We start from the raw sequence: 19,059 nt of genomic DNA on the forward strand, positions 1-19,059 counted from the left end.
AATCTTGAAGGGAAGAACAAAACCCTCTACACATAGAGAGCTCCTAAAAACCCAGATAGACTTTTACACTTCAGTGCTTCCTCAGCTTTGAAGTATTTGAGCACCACATAAATTCTTCCCCAGTTGCCAAGTGAATTCCTCCCCTGACTTTACTGGGTTTTCATACATGTAATTCATGTTTATAAATCACATACTGTGTTCCAGACACTAAGGTAGACACTGGGACTACAAAACTCCATAACATAAAGTCCCTAAAATGTAAAAGTTTACCATCGGGACACTACAGAACAGGAGTGTTCTAGATGTGAGCTGGCCTTCCGGGAGCAGTACAACTACATGGCTCTGCCCGTACATGGTTCCGTACCAATGGCACATTGTGGCTACAGAATGTTCACAGGAGAAGGAATGTAGCACCAGTGTTTTAAACTTGTAAAACAAGGTGCTATCTTCATTCCAGGATAGACAAAATCATATTAAATAAGACTGGTGTACTGAAATGAGATAAATCAATGTAGGTTTACATGTAACCTCTAAGACCTCAATTGTTATGGTCTCCACAAAAATGACCAGGAAAGCTTGTGTCAGACGGAAAAGCTATGTTCATTAATAATCTGGACAGCAAGTGAGAGCATTTTAAAAAATGCCTCCTACATCTTTAAAAGGGAAGTTATAGAGGAAGCTTCATAGCAATAGGAAGAGGGTTAGCATTAGAAGTCAGGTTGTTTCAGGACAGGCTTTCAAAAGCAGCGAGTGGGTAGGAATTGGGTAAAATGAATAAACAATAGTCACTGTTAATTGACTTGCAGGTTGGTTATAGGGACAGAACAGATTTCTAAGTTAGTTGTTGACAGAAACTTCTAAGATGTTCTTTCTAGAGTAAGTGGAGTTGGTTCTTCCTTGTTTTACAATCTTGGCAAATTTTAATTTTTCATATTTGTAAGTTTGAGTTTTATGTCTCAGTTTCATACAATCAAATTGGGTTTAATGAGATAAGTTTGGCTAGCCCTCTTTTGGAGTTCATTTTTACATTGCATAAATGTGAGAGGCAGACATTTAGGATATTTTTTCCAATTTTTAGAATTTACACGCGCGCGCACGCGCACGCATACACACACACACACACACACACACACACACACACAGACCAGATCCTTAAATAATGTCATTTCCTTCAAAGTCCTTTCTTTATAACATTGAGGAGATTATATCCATTAAACTACAGTACAGTTGGTTTAGTATGATGTTTCAATTAAAGTCACAAACCATATCAACGACATTAAGTGAGGACCTACTGTATGTTTTATATATATATATGTGTGTGTGTGTGTGTGTGTGTGTGTGTGTATGTGTATATAAAACATACATACATACACACACACACACACACACACACACACACACACACACTGAGTGGCCAGATTATTATGATCTCTAAACGCATAATAATCTAGCCACTCAGTGTATATGTATATATTAGAGGCCCGGTGCATGAATTCGTGCATGGGTGGGGTCCAGCCAGCCTGGCCAGGGGGAGGGGACATGGGCAGTTGGCCGGCCTGCCTGCTGGTCGAACTCCTGGTCGAGGGGACAATTTGCATATTAGCCTTTTATTATATAGGATATACACTGAGTGGCCAGATTATTATGCGTTCAGAGATCATAATAATCTGGCCACTCAGTGTGTATGTGTGTGTGTGTGTGTGTGTATGTATATATGTATATATGTATGTATGTATGTATGTATATATGAATGTGTGTATATCCCTGCCAGTCCTATGCATGTAACTTTATTGATTTTTTAAATTGGCAACAGTTGAATTTAAAAGAACCCAAGCAGCCCTAACCGGTTTGGCTCAGTGGATAGAGTGTTGGCCTGCAGACTGAAGGGTCCCAGGTTCAATTCTGGTCAAGGGCATGTATCTTGGTTGTGGGCACATCCTTAGTAGGGGGTGTGCAGGAGGCAGCTAATCGATGTTTCTAACTCTCGATCCCTCTCCCTTATTCTCTGTAAAAAAAAAAAAAAAAATCAATAAAATATATTAAAAAAATAAAAGGACCCAAGCATAGTATGAAAGATAAGAATCATGGTTTTTATTTTTTTTACTGATTTTAGAGAGGAAGGGAGAGGGATAGAGAGAGAGAAACATCAACCATGAGAGAGAATCATTGAATGGCTGCCTCCTGCACACCCCCTACTGGAGATCGAGCCTGCAACCCAGGCATGTGCCCTTGGCTGGAATTGAACCTGGGACCTTTCAGTCCGCAGGCCGACGCTCTATCCACTGAGCAAAACTGGCTAGGGCAAGAATCATGATTTCTTGCTTAACTACATTCTGTACAGTTATATCTTCTTTTGTGGTCTGACTGGACATAATATTTAAAGTGATATTGCACATATGAGCCCCCTCAGTGCTTTAAACAGAGATTGAGGAGATAATTCTACTGTGAAGTCTGGTTAGAAAATGCCATCCATAGTCAAGATTAAAGGGCAGCAGTGGGAATAATACTATTGCAAAATAGGCAGTATGTGCATAAAAGTCAGCATCTCTATTATGTACGTATTTAATCATGTGTATCTACATATACGTGTCACATACATATCATTGGGAGAAGTCATTTCTAAGATATAAAAGGCATCTTTTTAGCAGCTACTAACTTAACCTTAATGAGCAACTGAATTACTCTAGATCTACTTTAATTTAGTATGAAGAATTGTATTAAATAAACCATATTACATTCTCACTTAGGGGGCTGCCACATTAAAGGAGAAAGGAAAGTCTGTTTTCCATCAAGAATTTTAGGACACAGAGCAGATCTATGTAGCTCTATGTTATCCTGTATTGTGTTAATCAGATACAAGGTGTGACGGAAGCCAGTGACAGAGTTTTCCTGATAGTGAACAGGCTCTGATAATAGGCTAAGGCTTCATACTGTTTCAGCGGTTAAGTAGTAAACAACAATATAGGACTTCAGGAAGGATGGCATATTCCATAGAAAGTCAAACCATAAGTTCTTCATGACACTTTAGAATTTATGGAAACTGAGCACTTTAGATCATGATGTCAGGAGCTGAGAAGAAAATAAAAGACATAGTGTTGTGTACCTTTAAATATTAGACAAACTCGAGTCTCAAAGTGTGGCTATCAGGGTGCACTCCTTGTGAAAAGAAGCATTTCAAAAATAAGGAGAAAACAACTACCGGGTGTCCCCCAAAAATATAAACACACTATAACAGCTGATAGCTCAATTTTGATAATGAAATGTATTTTAATAAACACTGCCTTTATAATTATTCAGAGTATGTGTATACATTTTTTGGGATACTCTATATATTCCTAGAGTATTTCTACAATGACTTGATATATTTTTGTATGTCTTAGCTGTGGCTTAGCTATGACATCCCTCAATTTCCATAGTTACTTTCTGATAATGAGGGGTGATGGTAGAAGAGCAAAATAGAGATTTGGAGCAGAGAGGTTAAAGGGAATAGATTTAATTGATATATGTTGAATTTATTAAATTTTTGACACTGGGTATTCATTTAGAGTTGCCATTTAACTTTTTAAAATAAACTTATATGCCAGTATTCTTCAGTTTTGGGGGAATAATTACTTCAACAATTTTATGAAGTAATGGTATTAATCATAGATTTTTATTTATAAAATGTTACAACTTGAACAAATCTTAGATTTGTTTCATTTTAGAAATGAAGAATCTGAGCCAAAAGATATTAAAATACCTTAATGTCTTAGAAGGTTACATACCGCTCTTAGTATCAGAGCCAGAATCTGAACCCAGGTCTCCTAACCCAATGTTCTTTGCATTATACCATGCCATATTATTAATATACGTAAATTCAGACTCTGAGACACAAAGAAACTATGATTTTGCCATGGATGCTAAACTGTGCTCATTGAAGATAACATAGAAGTTGGCTGAGGCCTGGGATTCCAGAACTCTGGCCATGGGAGTAGGGTAAAGCTCTATGTGTTTCACCAAAGTGGAGGAGAAATACAAAACAAAGTGAGAGAAAGTGTGAGTGTGTGTGTGTGTGTGTGTGTGTGTGTGTGAGAGAGAGAGAGAGAGAGAGAGAGAGAGAGAGAGAGAGAGAGAGAGAGAAACAGATGCATGCAGAGAGAACACGACTGGGAGGAGTTGCAAATGTAAAGTTGTTAACATGTTTTGCCTTTGGAAAGTATATGTCTATTTTCAGATTATTTTGCTTATATTTTTAGTGTTAAAATGATCTTTCTTTTCTAAAATAACAATGTAGATGGCAGTTGATTTACATTTAATGGGAATCCCCAACATTTACTTTTGAACCTTCTTGAAGTCTAAAACCCTTGGAACCACAGTACTAGCCTATTAACTACACTTGCTGAATAGACAGTCAAAAGCCATTAGCTAAAATATTTTATTTTCAGGAAATCTGGAACATAAAAATCAGTGTCACAGAAGCATAAAGATCCTAGGCCAGCATCATATAGCAAAACAATACTATCTCATTTGACTCTAACCAGTATTTACCACTAAGGAAAAGAGAAATTAATTCTTTAAAAGAATTTTGTGTTCCTCATAACAAACATGCTTCATCCAAAAATACTACATTTGGTAAACTCTTGAATACCTGGGGCTGTATATTACAAAGTAGCGCAAGTACAATATCTTGATAATTTTTATACTTAGCCTGTGAATTTAATTATATATATTTTAAAATATTTTCCCAAGTTAGCTGTTAATACTGGAATTGAAATCAATGAAAACTGGTTCTTTTTTATTGTGGTTCTATCTAGGTAAAGGGACTGTGGGTATTTCTATAATTTTCTACTTTCAATACTGAAACAGTTTTATAATCATAAAATGCCAAATATTTTTTAAAGTCCTGGTATAACTTTAATGCCTTGATACTGCTTGGTCAAGGGTTTTGTTGTTATCTTCACTATGGTCTGTAACAACAAGCCACACATACCTATCAAATCTCAAGGCCACTCTCATGAAAACTCCACTTGTCATTGTAGTGGATTCATTATAGCAGGAATCTGTAGTCATCTTTCGCAAAACATAATTTCCTATATCCTAAATGATCACACAGCTTGGTATAGAATAACATATTCTGTCTCATGTTTACTGAAGGAAAAGCTGGGAGAAGGGGATTGTTTTGTTTTGTGTTTGAAAAGGTGAAGAAACAACCATATGTTTTCATTGTGGTATCCTGTAAACAGCAATGCACCTGTTAACCTTGTTAGTCACAGAGAGTCAGATCCATGGCTTTACAGTACAAAAACACTTAAAACCAAAATAAAGTTATTTTTAATAAGGAAAATGACACTACAATCTATATCAGTGGTACTCAAACTTCTTGGCTCTATAATGTTAAGAGATGCCCTGGTTCTATGGGTTTATCTATAGATATAAAAGCCAAAGCGACCATTACGACCAGCCGGTAGCTCTGAGGTGCACTGACCACCAGGGGGCAGACGCTCAATGCAGGAGCTACCCCCACAGCCAACCTCCCACGGCCAGCCAACCTCCCACGGTCCCTCCCCCTAGCCGGCCAGCCAACCTCCCACAGTCCGTCCCCCCCAGCCGGCTGGCCCCTGTCAGGACTGGGCGAGACAGCTCAATCGCCGGCCAGGCCGAGGGACCCCACCCATGCACGAATTTGTGCACTGAGCCTGTAGTTCAGTCATAAACTGATAAAGAAGACAAAACTTTAAAGGAATTCAGATTAGCCTAAGGGTAGTCTTATTATATTTGGTACTAAGTCTGTGCCCAAGACACTAACCAGTCATGCTTTCGTGTCAAATGTTAGCCACTGATGCTCATGGATATTTTTGGTTTGTGTGTTTGCATGGAGTGCAGGTAGTCTTTATTTGAAAACTCGGGTATGCATGTGTAGGTTTATTAACATTGTTGTAAGCTTGAAAGGCAATAAGAAGGCTTAATTAGAAAGGCTATTTGTGGAGAAAATAACATCTTTGTTACACATTTCTACATTTATTAGATATATTTTATTATTAAATTACAATAGTACAATTTTACGAGAAAGGCGTAAGATGATAACTCCTAGAATAAGCATGAATTTGTGTGTATGTATGTGCAGAGCATTACTTACTAGACAAAGAACACTTTATGGATATGTGGTTTAAGTATTTACTTTTTGAATTATACCTACCTCTGACATCTCTTAGTTATTAGTAAAGAGGCAAGTTTTACTCTTAATAGAGTAGCAAACCCTGTATTTTATAGGCTTTGGGCTCTTGACTGGGGTTTTTTTGTTGTTAATACTAACCCGAGGATATTTTTTCCATTGATTTTTTTTTTTAAGCAAAAGAGAGAGAAAGGAAAGATCAATGTGAGAGAGAGACATCAATTGGTTGCCTCCTGAAGGCACGTCTGGGGTCGGGGAATGAACCTACATACCCTTGAGGGGAATTGAACCCTCAGCCCTTCGGTGCCCAGGCTGATGCTCTAACACTGAGCCACAAGGGCCAGGGCACTTGATTGGGTTTTAACTACTGTTCTTAAACTAGAAATCCAAATCCAAATGCTTGAACTTAAATTATAATAAAACAGTCAAATTATGTGTTTTTCTATCGTCTTCCTTGAATACTTCTTCATTCAGATAATCAGATTTTAAGTTCTTCTACCAAAAAGAAAAGTTAGTTTTATACCTCTTGTCAAATGAAACAAGCTAGTATCCATAAAAGAAACAATACCACTTAAATTAGTTCCAGTATTTAATGTAGATTTCATAGGATTTTTGGTATTATAAGGCATATCCTGGGAGTTTTATTGACTTATAACTAACTTATCTTTTAGAAAAAAGGCCAGTTAGAATTTCTTGCCCAAAATATCATTTTGTTTTTTGTTTATGCGTTAAATTCTTTACCTTAATGGATAGTAAGTTCATCCTTTTCTTCTATAAGTGTATATGTGATCATTCTTAAATTATCTGGCCACTTGTAATATGACAGTAATATTTCTTTGCAGCTAACTTTGCCACATGTGGAACCAAAACAATATACTGTACTTTTGAAGTCATATACTTTGAAGAGATTCAAAGTTATATTTAGCATTTGGGCTAAATTATTTTAAAGCTAATCACAGTATTCATATTGCATAATTAGTACCACTTAGTATTTTATTTAATTTTGGAAAACCAAAGTGATTTACTAAAATCTGTAGCCAATGAAACTACTGGTGGAGAAACCAAGATGGCAGCATAGGTAAACACCTAAACTGCTGCCTCGCACAACAATTTCAAAACTACAACTAAAAGACAAAACGGACATCATCCAGAAGCACAGGAAGGCTGGCTGAATGGAAATTCTACAACTAGAAGGAAAGAGAAAAGCACACTGAGACTGACAGGGGCTGCGAAAGGCAGAGGTATGGAGGCGCGCGCACGGACGGAAAGGACTGGCAGCTGAGTGTGCGGCTGGCTTTATCAATCAGGAGGGAGACAAAAGCTGCCGACCTCTCTGAACTCCAGTTCCGGGCCATACTCTGGGGACCCAGACTCATACGGGGAGAAACTGGACTGTCTGGCAGCAGGCGAAACTCGAGGGCAGCTTTCTCTCAGAGGTGCTTACAGCAATTACCGCGGGACACTGAGACCCAGGGGGCCTCTTAGGGCAGGGCTGATGGGAAGCCATAGCTGTTTGCCCCGCCCTGAGATCCCGCCCCACGAAGCCATTGCTGGTTGCTCCACCCTGGGAATCTGCCCCATCCAAGCTGAGCGCAGAGGCTTTTGCATATGAATGACCTGGTCCTTTGAAGTCTAAACTTACCTGACTAACTGCAGCTGAGTCAGTGAGACCCAGAGCATCCAAAAGAAGGCCCAAGGCCCCACAGCAGCTTGCATTGCTTCATAGCTGGGCCTCATCTGGGCACCTCCAAGGCCCAGACGAAGAGGAATCTGCAGATCTTTCTGTAGCTCCTGCTGGGTGGCCTCAAGCAGAGGCTAAATTATCACCTCCTTGGAGATCCAAGAGCCAGTGTACCCAGGGGTCAGAGTGGGACCATCCCAATTACAACTCCTCAGATCCATAAGGGACACACTCAGGGGGGCAGACTCAGTGAGCACCAAAGCCCCACTGAAGCAAGTCTTGTCTCATAAGGGTGTCTCCAGCACAGAAGTTCTCCCATCATAGACACAGCTGATCCTCACAGCCAGTTGGCCTGGAGGTCAATTCGTCCCAGTGATACCAACAACAATCAAGGCTTAACTACAACAAGACTGTGCACACAGCCCACAAAGGGGTTCACAAAGTGTGTCCACCTCAGGTAACTGGAGAGGCTGAGCCACTGGGCCCTATAGGACACCTAGCACACAAAGCCACTCTATCAACACAGGGAAGCAGCCAAAATGCGGAGACAAAGAAACAGGTCACAAATGAAAAAAATGGAGGAAAGCAAACGACTGGATATAGAGTTCAAAACCACGGTTATAAGGTTTTTCAAGAATTTTCTAGAAAAGGCCAATAGGGATCCGAACCAAGATGGCGGCATAGGTAAACACCTAAACTGCTGCCTTGCACAACAATTTCAAAACTACAACTAAAAGACAAAACGTCTATCACCCTGAACCACAGGAAAGCTGGCTGAGTGGAAGTTCTACAACTAGAAGGAAAGAGAAAAGAGCATAGAGACGTGCACAAGCGCTGAAAAGCTGAGGTACGGAGGCACGCAAATCGGGCTGGCAGCGGGCGACTGGGTGCGCTGCTTTTTTCAACCTGAAGGGAAACAAGCTCCCAATTACTCTGAACTCCAGTTTCTGGAGAGACGCTGGGGACCCAAACTCCTACAGGGAGAAGCTGGACTATCTGCCATCGGGTCGGAAAGTGAGGGTGGCTTTCTTGCAGAGGTGCACGCAGCAATCATTGTTTACTGCGCTGGGGCGCAGGACGCGGGGACTTGGAAACGCGGAGACGCAGAGATGGCTGACTGGCAGCCATCGCTGTTTGCCATGCCCTAGCCTAGTGACTCCCTGAGACCCCGCCCCGCACAATCTACAAACCCACCCAAGCTCCACGCAGCGGCTTTTGCATATAAATGGTCTGCCCTATCGCAGCTTAACCTAACAAACTGCAGCTCTGGTCAGACAGCTCCAAAACCTCCAAATCCCAAGCTAAGAGGAGAAAACTGTAGTTCTCGCTGTAGCTCCTGCTGGGTGGCTTCAGACAGTAGTTGACCTGCACCCCATTGGAGATCCAGAAGCTAGTGTATCTAGTGGTCAGTGTGAGACAACACCAGATTTCAACTACTCACATCCATTAGTGACACATTCAAGAGGCAGACTCTGAGCACCAAAGCCCCACTGAAGCAAGTCCTGCCCCATAAGCGTATCTCCAGCACAGCAGTTCTTCCATTATAGACACAGTGGGTCCTCACAGCCAATTGGCCTGGAGGTCAATTCCTCCCAGTGTACCAACAGCAATCAAGGCTTAACTACACCAAGACTTTGCACTCAGCCCACAAAGGGGTGCACCAAGAGTGTCCACCTCAGGTGGTAGGCTGAACCACTGGTGACCTACCACAGAAAACCACTCCATCAACACAGGGAAGCAGCAAAATGCAGAGACAAAGAAACATGTCACAAATGAAAGAAATGGAGGAAAGGAAACTACTGGACATAGAGTTCAAAACCACATTTATAAGGTTACTCAAGAATCTTCTAAAAACCGCCGAGAAACTTGATGAGACCTCCGAGGAGCTTAGTGAGACCTTCAAGGACCTTAATGAGAATGCCAAAAAAATGGAAAAGGACCAGTCAGAAATTAAGCATACACTGTCTGAAATAAAGAATATACAGAAATTCAACTGTAGATCAAAGGACCCCAAGAATCAAACCAAAGATCTGAAATATGAGGAAACAAAAAACACCCAACCAGAAAAACAAAAAGAAAAAAGAATCCAAAAATATGAAGATAGTGTAAGGAGCCTCTGGGACAAGTTTAAGCATACCAACATCCGAATTATTGGGGTGCCAGAAGAAGAGAGAGAGCAAAATATTGAAAACCTATTAAAAGAAATAATGACCAAAAACTTTCCCTACCTGGTGAAAGAAATAGACTTACAAGTCCAGGAAGCGCAGAGAACCCCAAACAAAAGGAATCCAAAGAGGACCACACCAAGACACATCATAATTAAAATGCCCAGGGCAAAAGACAAAGAGAGAATATTAACAGCAGCAAGAGAAAAACAGTTAGTTACCTACAAGGGAGTACCCATACGACTGTCAGCTGATTTCTCAACAGAAACTATGCAGGCCAGATGGGAGTGGCAAGAAATATTCAAAGTGATGAACAGCAAGAACCTACAACCAAGATTACTCTACCCAGCAAAGCTATCATTCAGAATTGAAGGTCAGATAAAGAGCTTCACAGATAAGAAAAAGCTAAAGGAGCTCATCACCATCAAACCAGTATTATATGAAATGCTGAAAGGTATTCTTTAAGAAGAGGAAGAAGAAGAAAAAGGTAAAGATAAAAATTATGAACAACAAATATATGTCTATCAACAAGTGAATCTAAAAATCAAGTGATGAACAATAAACTGGTGAATATAATAGAATCAGGGGCATAGAAAGGGAGTGGACTGACAATTCTCAGGGGGAAAGGGGTGTGGGGGTGCGGGAAGAGACTGGACAAAAATTGTACACCTATGGATGAGGACAGTGGAGGGGAGGTAAGGGCAGAGGGTGGGTTGGGAACTGGGTGGAGGGGAGCTATGGGGGGAAAAAGAGGAACAATTGTAATAATCTAAACAAAGAATTATTTTAAAAAAATGAGTTGGTACTTTAAAAAAAAAAGAAACTACTTATAACAAGATTTCTGTGCTATTATTTTTTTCAATTCCCTTTTTCCCTAACACCCTCCTATGTGTGGCCAGGTCAAGAGAACATAATTAAGAATACTGTGTGTAATATACTTACCAGACCAGAAGCTACTTGCTTGGTCAACAGTTCGACCCCTTCATAAAAATCTTAGAGCTGAAAGTTGACATTGGAAGTCATTTATTATATGCATTCACTGAAGAATCCATTCTACACTGACCCTGCCAAGTGTTCATTTATTCTCTGTTTAACTGCCTTTTCAACATTTATGCTGTCCAAAGTTACTTCCGTGTTCTGTGCCTCATTTTCTCATTTGTAAAATGGCAATAAGAATAGTACCTAACTTAGAGAGCTGTTACTTCAATTAATTAACAGTAATGGTGAACATTAAGTGTTTTCAGTATAGGTTTACAGGTTTTCTAAATGCTTTATCTGCATTTTCTCATTTTATCAGAGCAACTTACATGTGATCAACAATTGGATGGTTGTTTAATTGATTGTATCTAATCATTGTAACCATGCCAACAAGACATGGCATTTGGATTTAGGATGTATTGTTTATATCTAAATTGTCAATTTCAAATATAGGTTAGCATTGAAAATATAACTCCAAATAAAAAAATCTCCTTCAATGATTTAAGTATTGAAATTATAACAGTTGAATTAATAAATGCTTATTATTTTTAGAGTAAAATTTAATAATTAATGTTTATCATAGCTCTACTTTTATATAATTTAATTTTAAATAATTATATTTGGAAATAAATTGACAGCTATTAAGGATATTAATAGAAAACTATTAGAAAGAAGAAAAGTTTAATAACTGTAGCCAAGTTGCCATTAGCAGTACCATAGCCCAGAATATCTCCTACCTCCACCAACCTCAGCTGTAAAAAAGCATTTATATAATTTCAAAGGTGACAGTCTGAAAGCTGACACCACTAAAAGATTTAGTGATACTGTGAAACTTTTAAAAAATTAACAGGTAAGTTATTAATATGAAAATAATAATTACTTTTATTATAAAATTTCAGATTATTCTTACATCCCAGAAATTCATTTTATGATGACAGTTTTTGACTTGAGCCTCAATTTTGGATGAAAATTGCTCAATAATTTGACTAAAGTGTGTATTTGGTCTACCTCTGTTATCATAATTTGTGTTGACTATTGGAGGACTATACTGTTAGCTGGCACCTTTCCAACTCCTGTTTAGATGACTATAAAAAAAAAGTGTCAAAGAAGTAACAGAGGAATTTAAAACTAAGAACTCTAGTATTAGGATAAGAAATACCTGAATCCTTTTTTTTTTCCATCTGTGCCATCAATGGTACTGTCCACTAATTGTTAAGTGAATACATTAGTCAGAAGTAGCCATAATCTGTGGAAAGAACTGGAAGCTAGATTACTTCAGCTATAGTTTATAATAACTTGCCTTTGTCCTTCAAAACATTCACCAAAGATGTTCTCTGTGAACAGGTATTACAGGTACAGCAGTGAATAAGGCAGTCTCACTCCTTAGGAATTCATGGCTGAAGCAGGAGATAGACATATAAAGACATAATTACGACTAAATAAGAAAAAATTATTTTGTTTTCCATAGTAACCATTTCAGTAGTAGGAGAAAAACTTTACTGCTTTAATACTTTAGTGCTTTTTCTTCCTACTGAAACTGTTATCTAAACAAAAAGACATAGCAAAGGATGTAATTTTAATGCTTCACCACCTGTCATTAGTGCTACAAATAAGTATAGCCACAAAACTCTTTGAAAGCTGAAGGCTGATTCCTTACCTAGGTCTAGTGATAAAGAATTTGTGAAATTTAAGATTTTCCAATTTTTGACATTGCCATTAGCAACTGGTAATCCAAACAGAAAATTGATTTTTATTGATTACTAGAGGCCTGGTGCACAAAATTCGTGCGGGGGGTGAGGGGTATAGTCCCTCAGCCCAGCCTGCACCCTCTCCAATCTGGGACCCCTCAAGGGATGTCCAACTGCCCGTTGAGGCCCGATCCTACCGGGATCGGGCCTCAACGGGCAGTCGGACATTCCTCTCACAATCCAGGACTGCTGGCTCCCAACTGCTCGCCTGCCTGCCTTCCTGATTGCCCCTAACCACTTCTGCCTGCCAGCCTGATCACCCCCTAACCACTCCCCTGCCAGCCTGATTGATGCCTAACTGCTCCCCTGCCAGCCTGTTTGCCCCTAACTGCCCTCCCCTGCAGGCCTGGTCATCCCTAACTGCCCTCCCATACAGGCTTGGTCCCCCCCAACTGCTCTCTTCTGTAGGCCTGGGTCCCCTTCAACTGCCCTTTCCTGCAGGCCCGGTCACCCCCAACTTCCCTCCTCTGTTGGCTTGGTCAACCCTAACTGCCCTCCCCTGCAGGCTTGATCGCTCACAACTGCCCTCCCTGCTGGCCTGATCGCCCACAACTGCCCTCCCTTGCAGGCCTTGTCCCTCCCAACTGCCCTCCCCTGCTGGCCATCTTGTGGCGGCCATCTTGTGTCCACATGAGGGCAACCATCTTTGACCACATGGGGGCAGCCATCTTGTGTGTTGGAGTGATAGTCAATCTGCATATTACTCTTTTATTAGATAGCATAGAGGCCTGGTGCATGGGTAGGGGCCAGCTGGTTTGCCCTGAAGGGGCCTGTGGTGGGGCCTGTGGTGGTTTGCAGGCCAGCCACGCCCCCTGGCGACCCAAGAGGAGGCCCTGGTATCTGGGATTTATTTATCTTCTATAATTGAAACTGTGTAGCCTTGAGTGGAGCCAAGCCTCCTGCTTGCTCTGTGGTGGCAGCCATTTCTGTTGGGATTTATTTATCTTCTATAATTGAAACTTTGTAGCCTCGAATGGAGGCCTGGGCTGGCCAGGGTGTGCCGAAAGCTTGGCTTCCTCCATTACCGGGGAAACCCAAGCCTCCCGCTCACTCCGTGGCCGCAGCCATCTTGGTTGGGTTTAATTTGCATACTCACTCCTGATTGGCTGGTGGGCGTGGCTTGTTGTAGCAGAGTGGTGGTTAATTTGCATATTACTCTTTTATTAGATAGGATTATATAAAATAAAGGTATTTTAAATGTTTCCTCTGACCCAAATGATAAGGTCTCCCCAAATTCTCACAAGATGAAAGTACTGTTATCTGAGAGTCAAAGAAGTTCCTTCATAGGCTTACGTAGTAATAATTGACTATTTGTTTTTGGTAGGAATATGATGAAGAATGGGCTAAGAAAATTCAGAGTGAAAAGTTCCGCTGGCATAACTCTCAGTGGCTGGAAATGGTAGAGAGTCGTCAGATGGATGAGAGTGAACAATATTTGTATGGTGATGATCGAATTGAGCCTTACATCCATGAAGGAGATATTCTTGAAAGACCTGACCTTTTCTACAGCTCAGGTAAGATGGTAACCAGTTGTCTGCATGCTAGTTTGATCTGCCAGCCTTGCTCATTCCCAAGCTTTGTAAGCACTTCTTTTAGAGTATAAATGTCTTCTGCTAATCATTTCAGACATAACATCAATACTCACCAGGCAAACCTAATAATTCACTGTTATTTTTCCCAATATAATTCCTTTTTTATTATGTGATCTCAATATAAAAGGCCATGGCCAGGAAAATTAATTGCTCTTAATTGATTACATTCTAGAATATATAACTTAAAATGACATCTTCAAGACTTCTGACTTCTGTTTGAAAATGTAATATGTATTTTTCTTTATTTATTCAAATGTATAACTTAGTAATTTATATTTTGTTTTCCCTGTATTTCATTTTAAAAACTCTACTTTTGCCATGGTTTTTCTTTATTTTCAAAGTAGTAAACTATTTGAAGACTCTTATTGGTTGGGATGATGTAGATACTTTATAGCAATAGTTTTTTCCTTCTAAACTCGGCTAGTGTTTTCAAGGTAAACCTTACATATGTTATAACCTTGTTGATTCTGCCATACTGCCTTTTTCCAGGGATGAGTTTGGCACAAAGATTGGTAAGTTTTTCCATATTTTGGCTTTTAATGTGTTTCACAGTTGCCAGTATTAATATTACTTCATTGAAGTCATTTGGTTGACGAGTGGAAGGAAAGGATTTCTAATTAAGATCTGTAGCAGGTTAGAAATAAAAAGCATGAAAGTAATTATATCTAAGTTAATGGCTCACCTTTTTCCTACTATGTATTGATTCATGTGTATTCATAATTGTATATTGTGCAAATTGCCCATAAACACTGCATTATTTTTATATTTCATATAGTTATTTGAATCCTAGAAAATTGATACTTTACTTTGAAAATCAAATAGATTTCTTCCTAACTGAACTTTACAGTAGTTATGAAATACTGCTTTGTGTTTCAAACCAGATGGTGTAGATCATTAATTTCAACCAACCGAAATTTCTTAGTTCAGTAATGGCAAGCAGCTGTTCCTTACATATTCAGATATTCATGAAGTAAAATGATGTAAAATATATATGATATGAATTTTTTGTTAATAGAAATCAGAATTTCTTGGAATCAGATTTCTTGCTTTGAAGATTGATAGCTACTTTTCAGTGTGAATCATAGTTTTCAAACCAAATAAAACTTTTAACCACCACAGTATTCAACTTTGTTGTTTTAATACAATTAGAATTTTAGAACAGATTTCTAAAAAGTTAAAGCACAGAGATCAACCAAAGGACTTGTATGCATGCATATAAGCATAACCAATGGACACAGACACCAGGGGGGGTGAGGGCATGAATGGGAGTGGAGTGGGGGGGGGGGCATTGGAGGGATAAGGACACATATGTAATACCTTAATCAATAAAGGAAAAAAATTTTTTTAAAGAAAAAAATATTCAGTTTGCTGAGAGGACTTAGCTATAATTAAATAAAAGTCTTATCTATACCCTTAAATATCACATGATCTCACTCATATGTGGGATATAATGATCAACATGATTTGATGAACAAGAATAGATCCAGAGACAAATAATAAGTGGGGGGGGCCGCGTAGAGAGCAACCAAAGGACTTGTACTCATGTATATTAGCATAACCAATGGACACAGACACTGGGGCGGTTGCCCGGGGTGGGAATGGCTGGGGTGGGGGGGTCAACTGGGAAAAAGGAGACTCATGTAAAACTTTAGACAATAAATAAAATTTTTTTAAAAAGTTAAAGCACATTTCCAAAAATTTATTTAAATTAACCTCTTAAATGAAAATCATAAACATTTTTATATAAGATATTTTATAATTAAAATGTACAACTTAGGCTTTTGTACAAAATCTAAATTAAATAAATTTATAGCAAAATTTAGAAACAGCCACCACTAATGGAAAAGTAAATTTAAGCCTTTGAGGGATGGAATATTTTCATTAGATATACTCATGGTGGTTTTTTAATACCTGAGGCCTGATGATATGGTGGAGATTACATTGCTGTGAATTTAAAGATATAGTTCTCATGTCAAGCCATCTATTTTATTAGTGTATTAATATTTACCTAGTTCATTTTCCATGAGTAGTTCATCTACTAAATGAATCTCTGTGGTATCTCTTGGTGTGTGTCATGGAAACCTAGATAATGCCAGCCTCTTTTCTCTTATTGTGTGCAGTTGTATCTTCAGAAACTTCAGAGAAATTTGTAATACTACAGATTTGAAAGCCATCTTATTTAAGTCCCTGGTCTCCATGAAACTTTAGGCTTCTTCCAATAAAAGTAGTGTCAGTAGCTTTTTAGCCACAGAGGTTAAGCTAAGTGGCCCATAACTCCCTGGGTTTTATCTTTTACTTTAAATGAAATATTATTTGCTACTTGGTAGTCATTAGTATTGCCTTCTGTATATTCAAAATGTTAAATATGTTAAAATGTATATGTTTCTCTCTTTTATTTTTAAAAGGATTTTAATATTGTCATATAAAATAGGAATCTAGCATTTCCTTTAGTTATAGTATTTTTTCCTTAGAGTCTAAAATTATTATAATTGTAATCACTGACTAACTTCCTTTTCTGTCATGAAAATTATGCTGTTTGCTTTAGAACATTTACCAAGAGAGCAAGCATATTATCACTTACAGTAAAGCTGGATTACTACCACTACACACTTCTAAATGACTTTTTACTTTTTTGTTTTTCTTCATCAATTGTGGTGAATCTTATTCCTAGCACTTGACATTTAAATACATTTCTGGAATATGAAACTTAAAATGGTTTGCTTCTGTCTCAGAATCATTGTAAAACTATCATTTTCGTTTCCACATGAGTTTCTATGGTGTGTCTTATCAGACACAGCCAAGTAAGTTATGATTTACCTATTTGAGTCATTTCTTTTTCTCATTTTCTCCATTATTGGTATCTATTTTTCCCCACACAATCAGTTTCACTTTTAGCTAGTTCATCAAAGAGCCCAATATTATGTTTTCATTTGACTTTTAAAAATGAAGTTTATTTGAGTAACAATATATAAGAAGATAATGTTTTTGTATTTGTTCCTTTTGTTCACAATGTGTATACGCCAGTTTTTTAACTGACTTTCAGAAATCAGGAGGCTGATAAATTACCTGTGCTGACAATCAGTTTGCTTTGGTTTCACCCTTATTCCAGCACATACCCCTTTTACTTATAAGCATATTTACCATCATTACTTGGAACACCTCAGAAAGTTGTGTTGGATGTAACCATGGCATAAAGGCCTCATATAATTTAATAACCTAAATGTAAATAATGCTCTGCAGCTTACAACGTGCTCTGGTATATGTCACCTGTCTTCTGTTTTTTCTCTGGTTATTTAAATGGGACATGGAATTCTTCGGTTCCTTGAACAAAAAACAAGGTTAGAGTAAAATACTACTAGATTTATCTGGAGTTTGTAATCAAGAATAAATGATTCCTCTGTAGTATTTCTAGAAAACAATTACTTTTGGATTCAGAATGCTGAGAAACAGATAGTTCCGAAGAAGTTGGGGTGCTTGAATGGAGGATTTAATTTAAGGTATAATTTAACTTTTATTAAGTTATAAATAAATTCTAGGGAAGGGAGATTGCTTACATATCAGAGTTGCCTAACTTTTGTCAAGCCATGAAGGGCACAGTAGCAGCTGTGGTTCACAGAATGAGCTGCAGTGTCCTAGAAGTATTAAAAAATAAGTTCAAAATGTAAATTTGCTCTTTTTCACTCACATGATATCAGGCTTATTTTATTGTTAAACTAGTTGTGTTCTGGGTTTATAAAATTTCTGGTTGAATCTTTAAACTGAAAATATTTAGTTTGATCTCTGATGAGCTCCCGGTTTATAGTTCCACTCTGTGTTCCATTTATCCTTTCGCTCCTCATTTTTCCCTTTGAAGACAATGGGAGCTCTGATCAAAATGACGCTGTTGAGAATTTGACATTTAGTTTCTTCCTAACCTGGCTCACGTCACTAGGTCATGTTTCATGTAATAATTTTTAAAATATTATTCCGTTATCGTTTTATTTAGTGTATTTATATCTGAAGTGTTTCTTAGTGTAGAATCTTTTCTTCTACTGGGGATATCTTTGTATTCATTTTCAAACTGTGGTATACATTTTATTTTGTCATTTTACTTAGCTGTGTTCCTCTAAAATTGGCAGATTTCTTGAACTCTGATCCTCAATTATTTGGTTTTCATTTAGCAGAGGAGCTTGTTGATTTTTGTGGCCTTAACCATATTAATTTTAGGCACACTTTCACAAAGTGTTAGATCCATATAAAGTTAATTTTTTTAGCTGCTCAACTCTTTGTGGAATCTTGGCATTCCCCACACCTCTGCTTCCCTCTCTCCCTCCCCAAGTAGCATTCTCTAAGCCCTGCAGGCACACAACCTGCTGCAGCTTTTCTGTCTCCAGCGCTCATTTGCTACATATACCCACTCCCATTGTATATTATTTATTAATGAAATGTATTATTTAATTGCATCTTAAGTGTTTGTCCTTTATTTCACTTAACATAAGAATCTCGAAAACAGAAATGATGTATTGTAATTTTTGTATTGATCACAGTATCCAGGAAAGTATTGTTATGAATATGATAAGTGTAAAATGGTTACATGGTGTCTGAGTAATTGACTTACCATGTCCCAAATTTGTAAACAGTGTTGTGAGTGTGACCTAGCCAATATCTATGTAGAGGTCACTTAATCCAGAATACTTTCAAAATAGGAAACTTCTCAGAACTTTTCAAATAGTTATTACAAAAGCCATATCTTATCAGAAATAGG

At 38.3% G+C, this 19,059-nt stretch overlaps 1 protein-coding gene across 2 annotated transcripts in view; it reads left to right on the forward strand.

Moving 5' to 3' along the window:
• Window positions 1–19,059, forward strand: part of KIFAP3 (kinesin associated protein 3) — a 124,064-nt gene that overhangs the window by 74,399 nt on the left and 30,606 nt on the right. For both annotated transcript variants that reach the window (XM_080649122.1, XM_080649121.1), the window contains exon 18: window positions 14,048–14,237. In XM_080649122.1, coding sequence (XP_080505248.1) covers window positions 14,048–14,237 — 190 coding nt within the window. The remainder of the gene's footprint in view (window positions 1–14,047; window positions 14,238–19,059) is intronic.

Source organism: Plecotus auritus (genome assembly GCF_963455305.1).
Source record: "Plecotus auritus genome assembly, chromosome: 12".
NCBI classification, from domain to species: Eukaryota; Metazoa; Chordata; class Mammalia; order Chiroptera; family Vespertilionidae; genus Plecotus; species Plecotus auritus.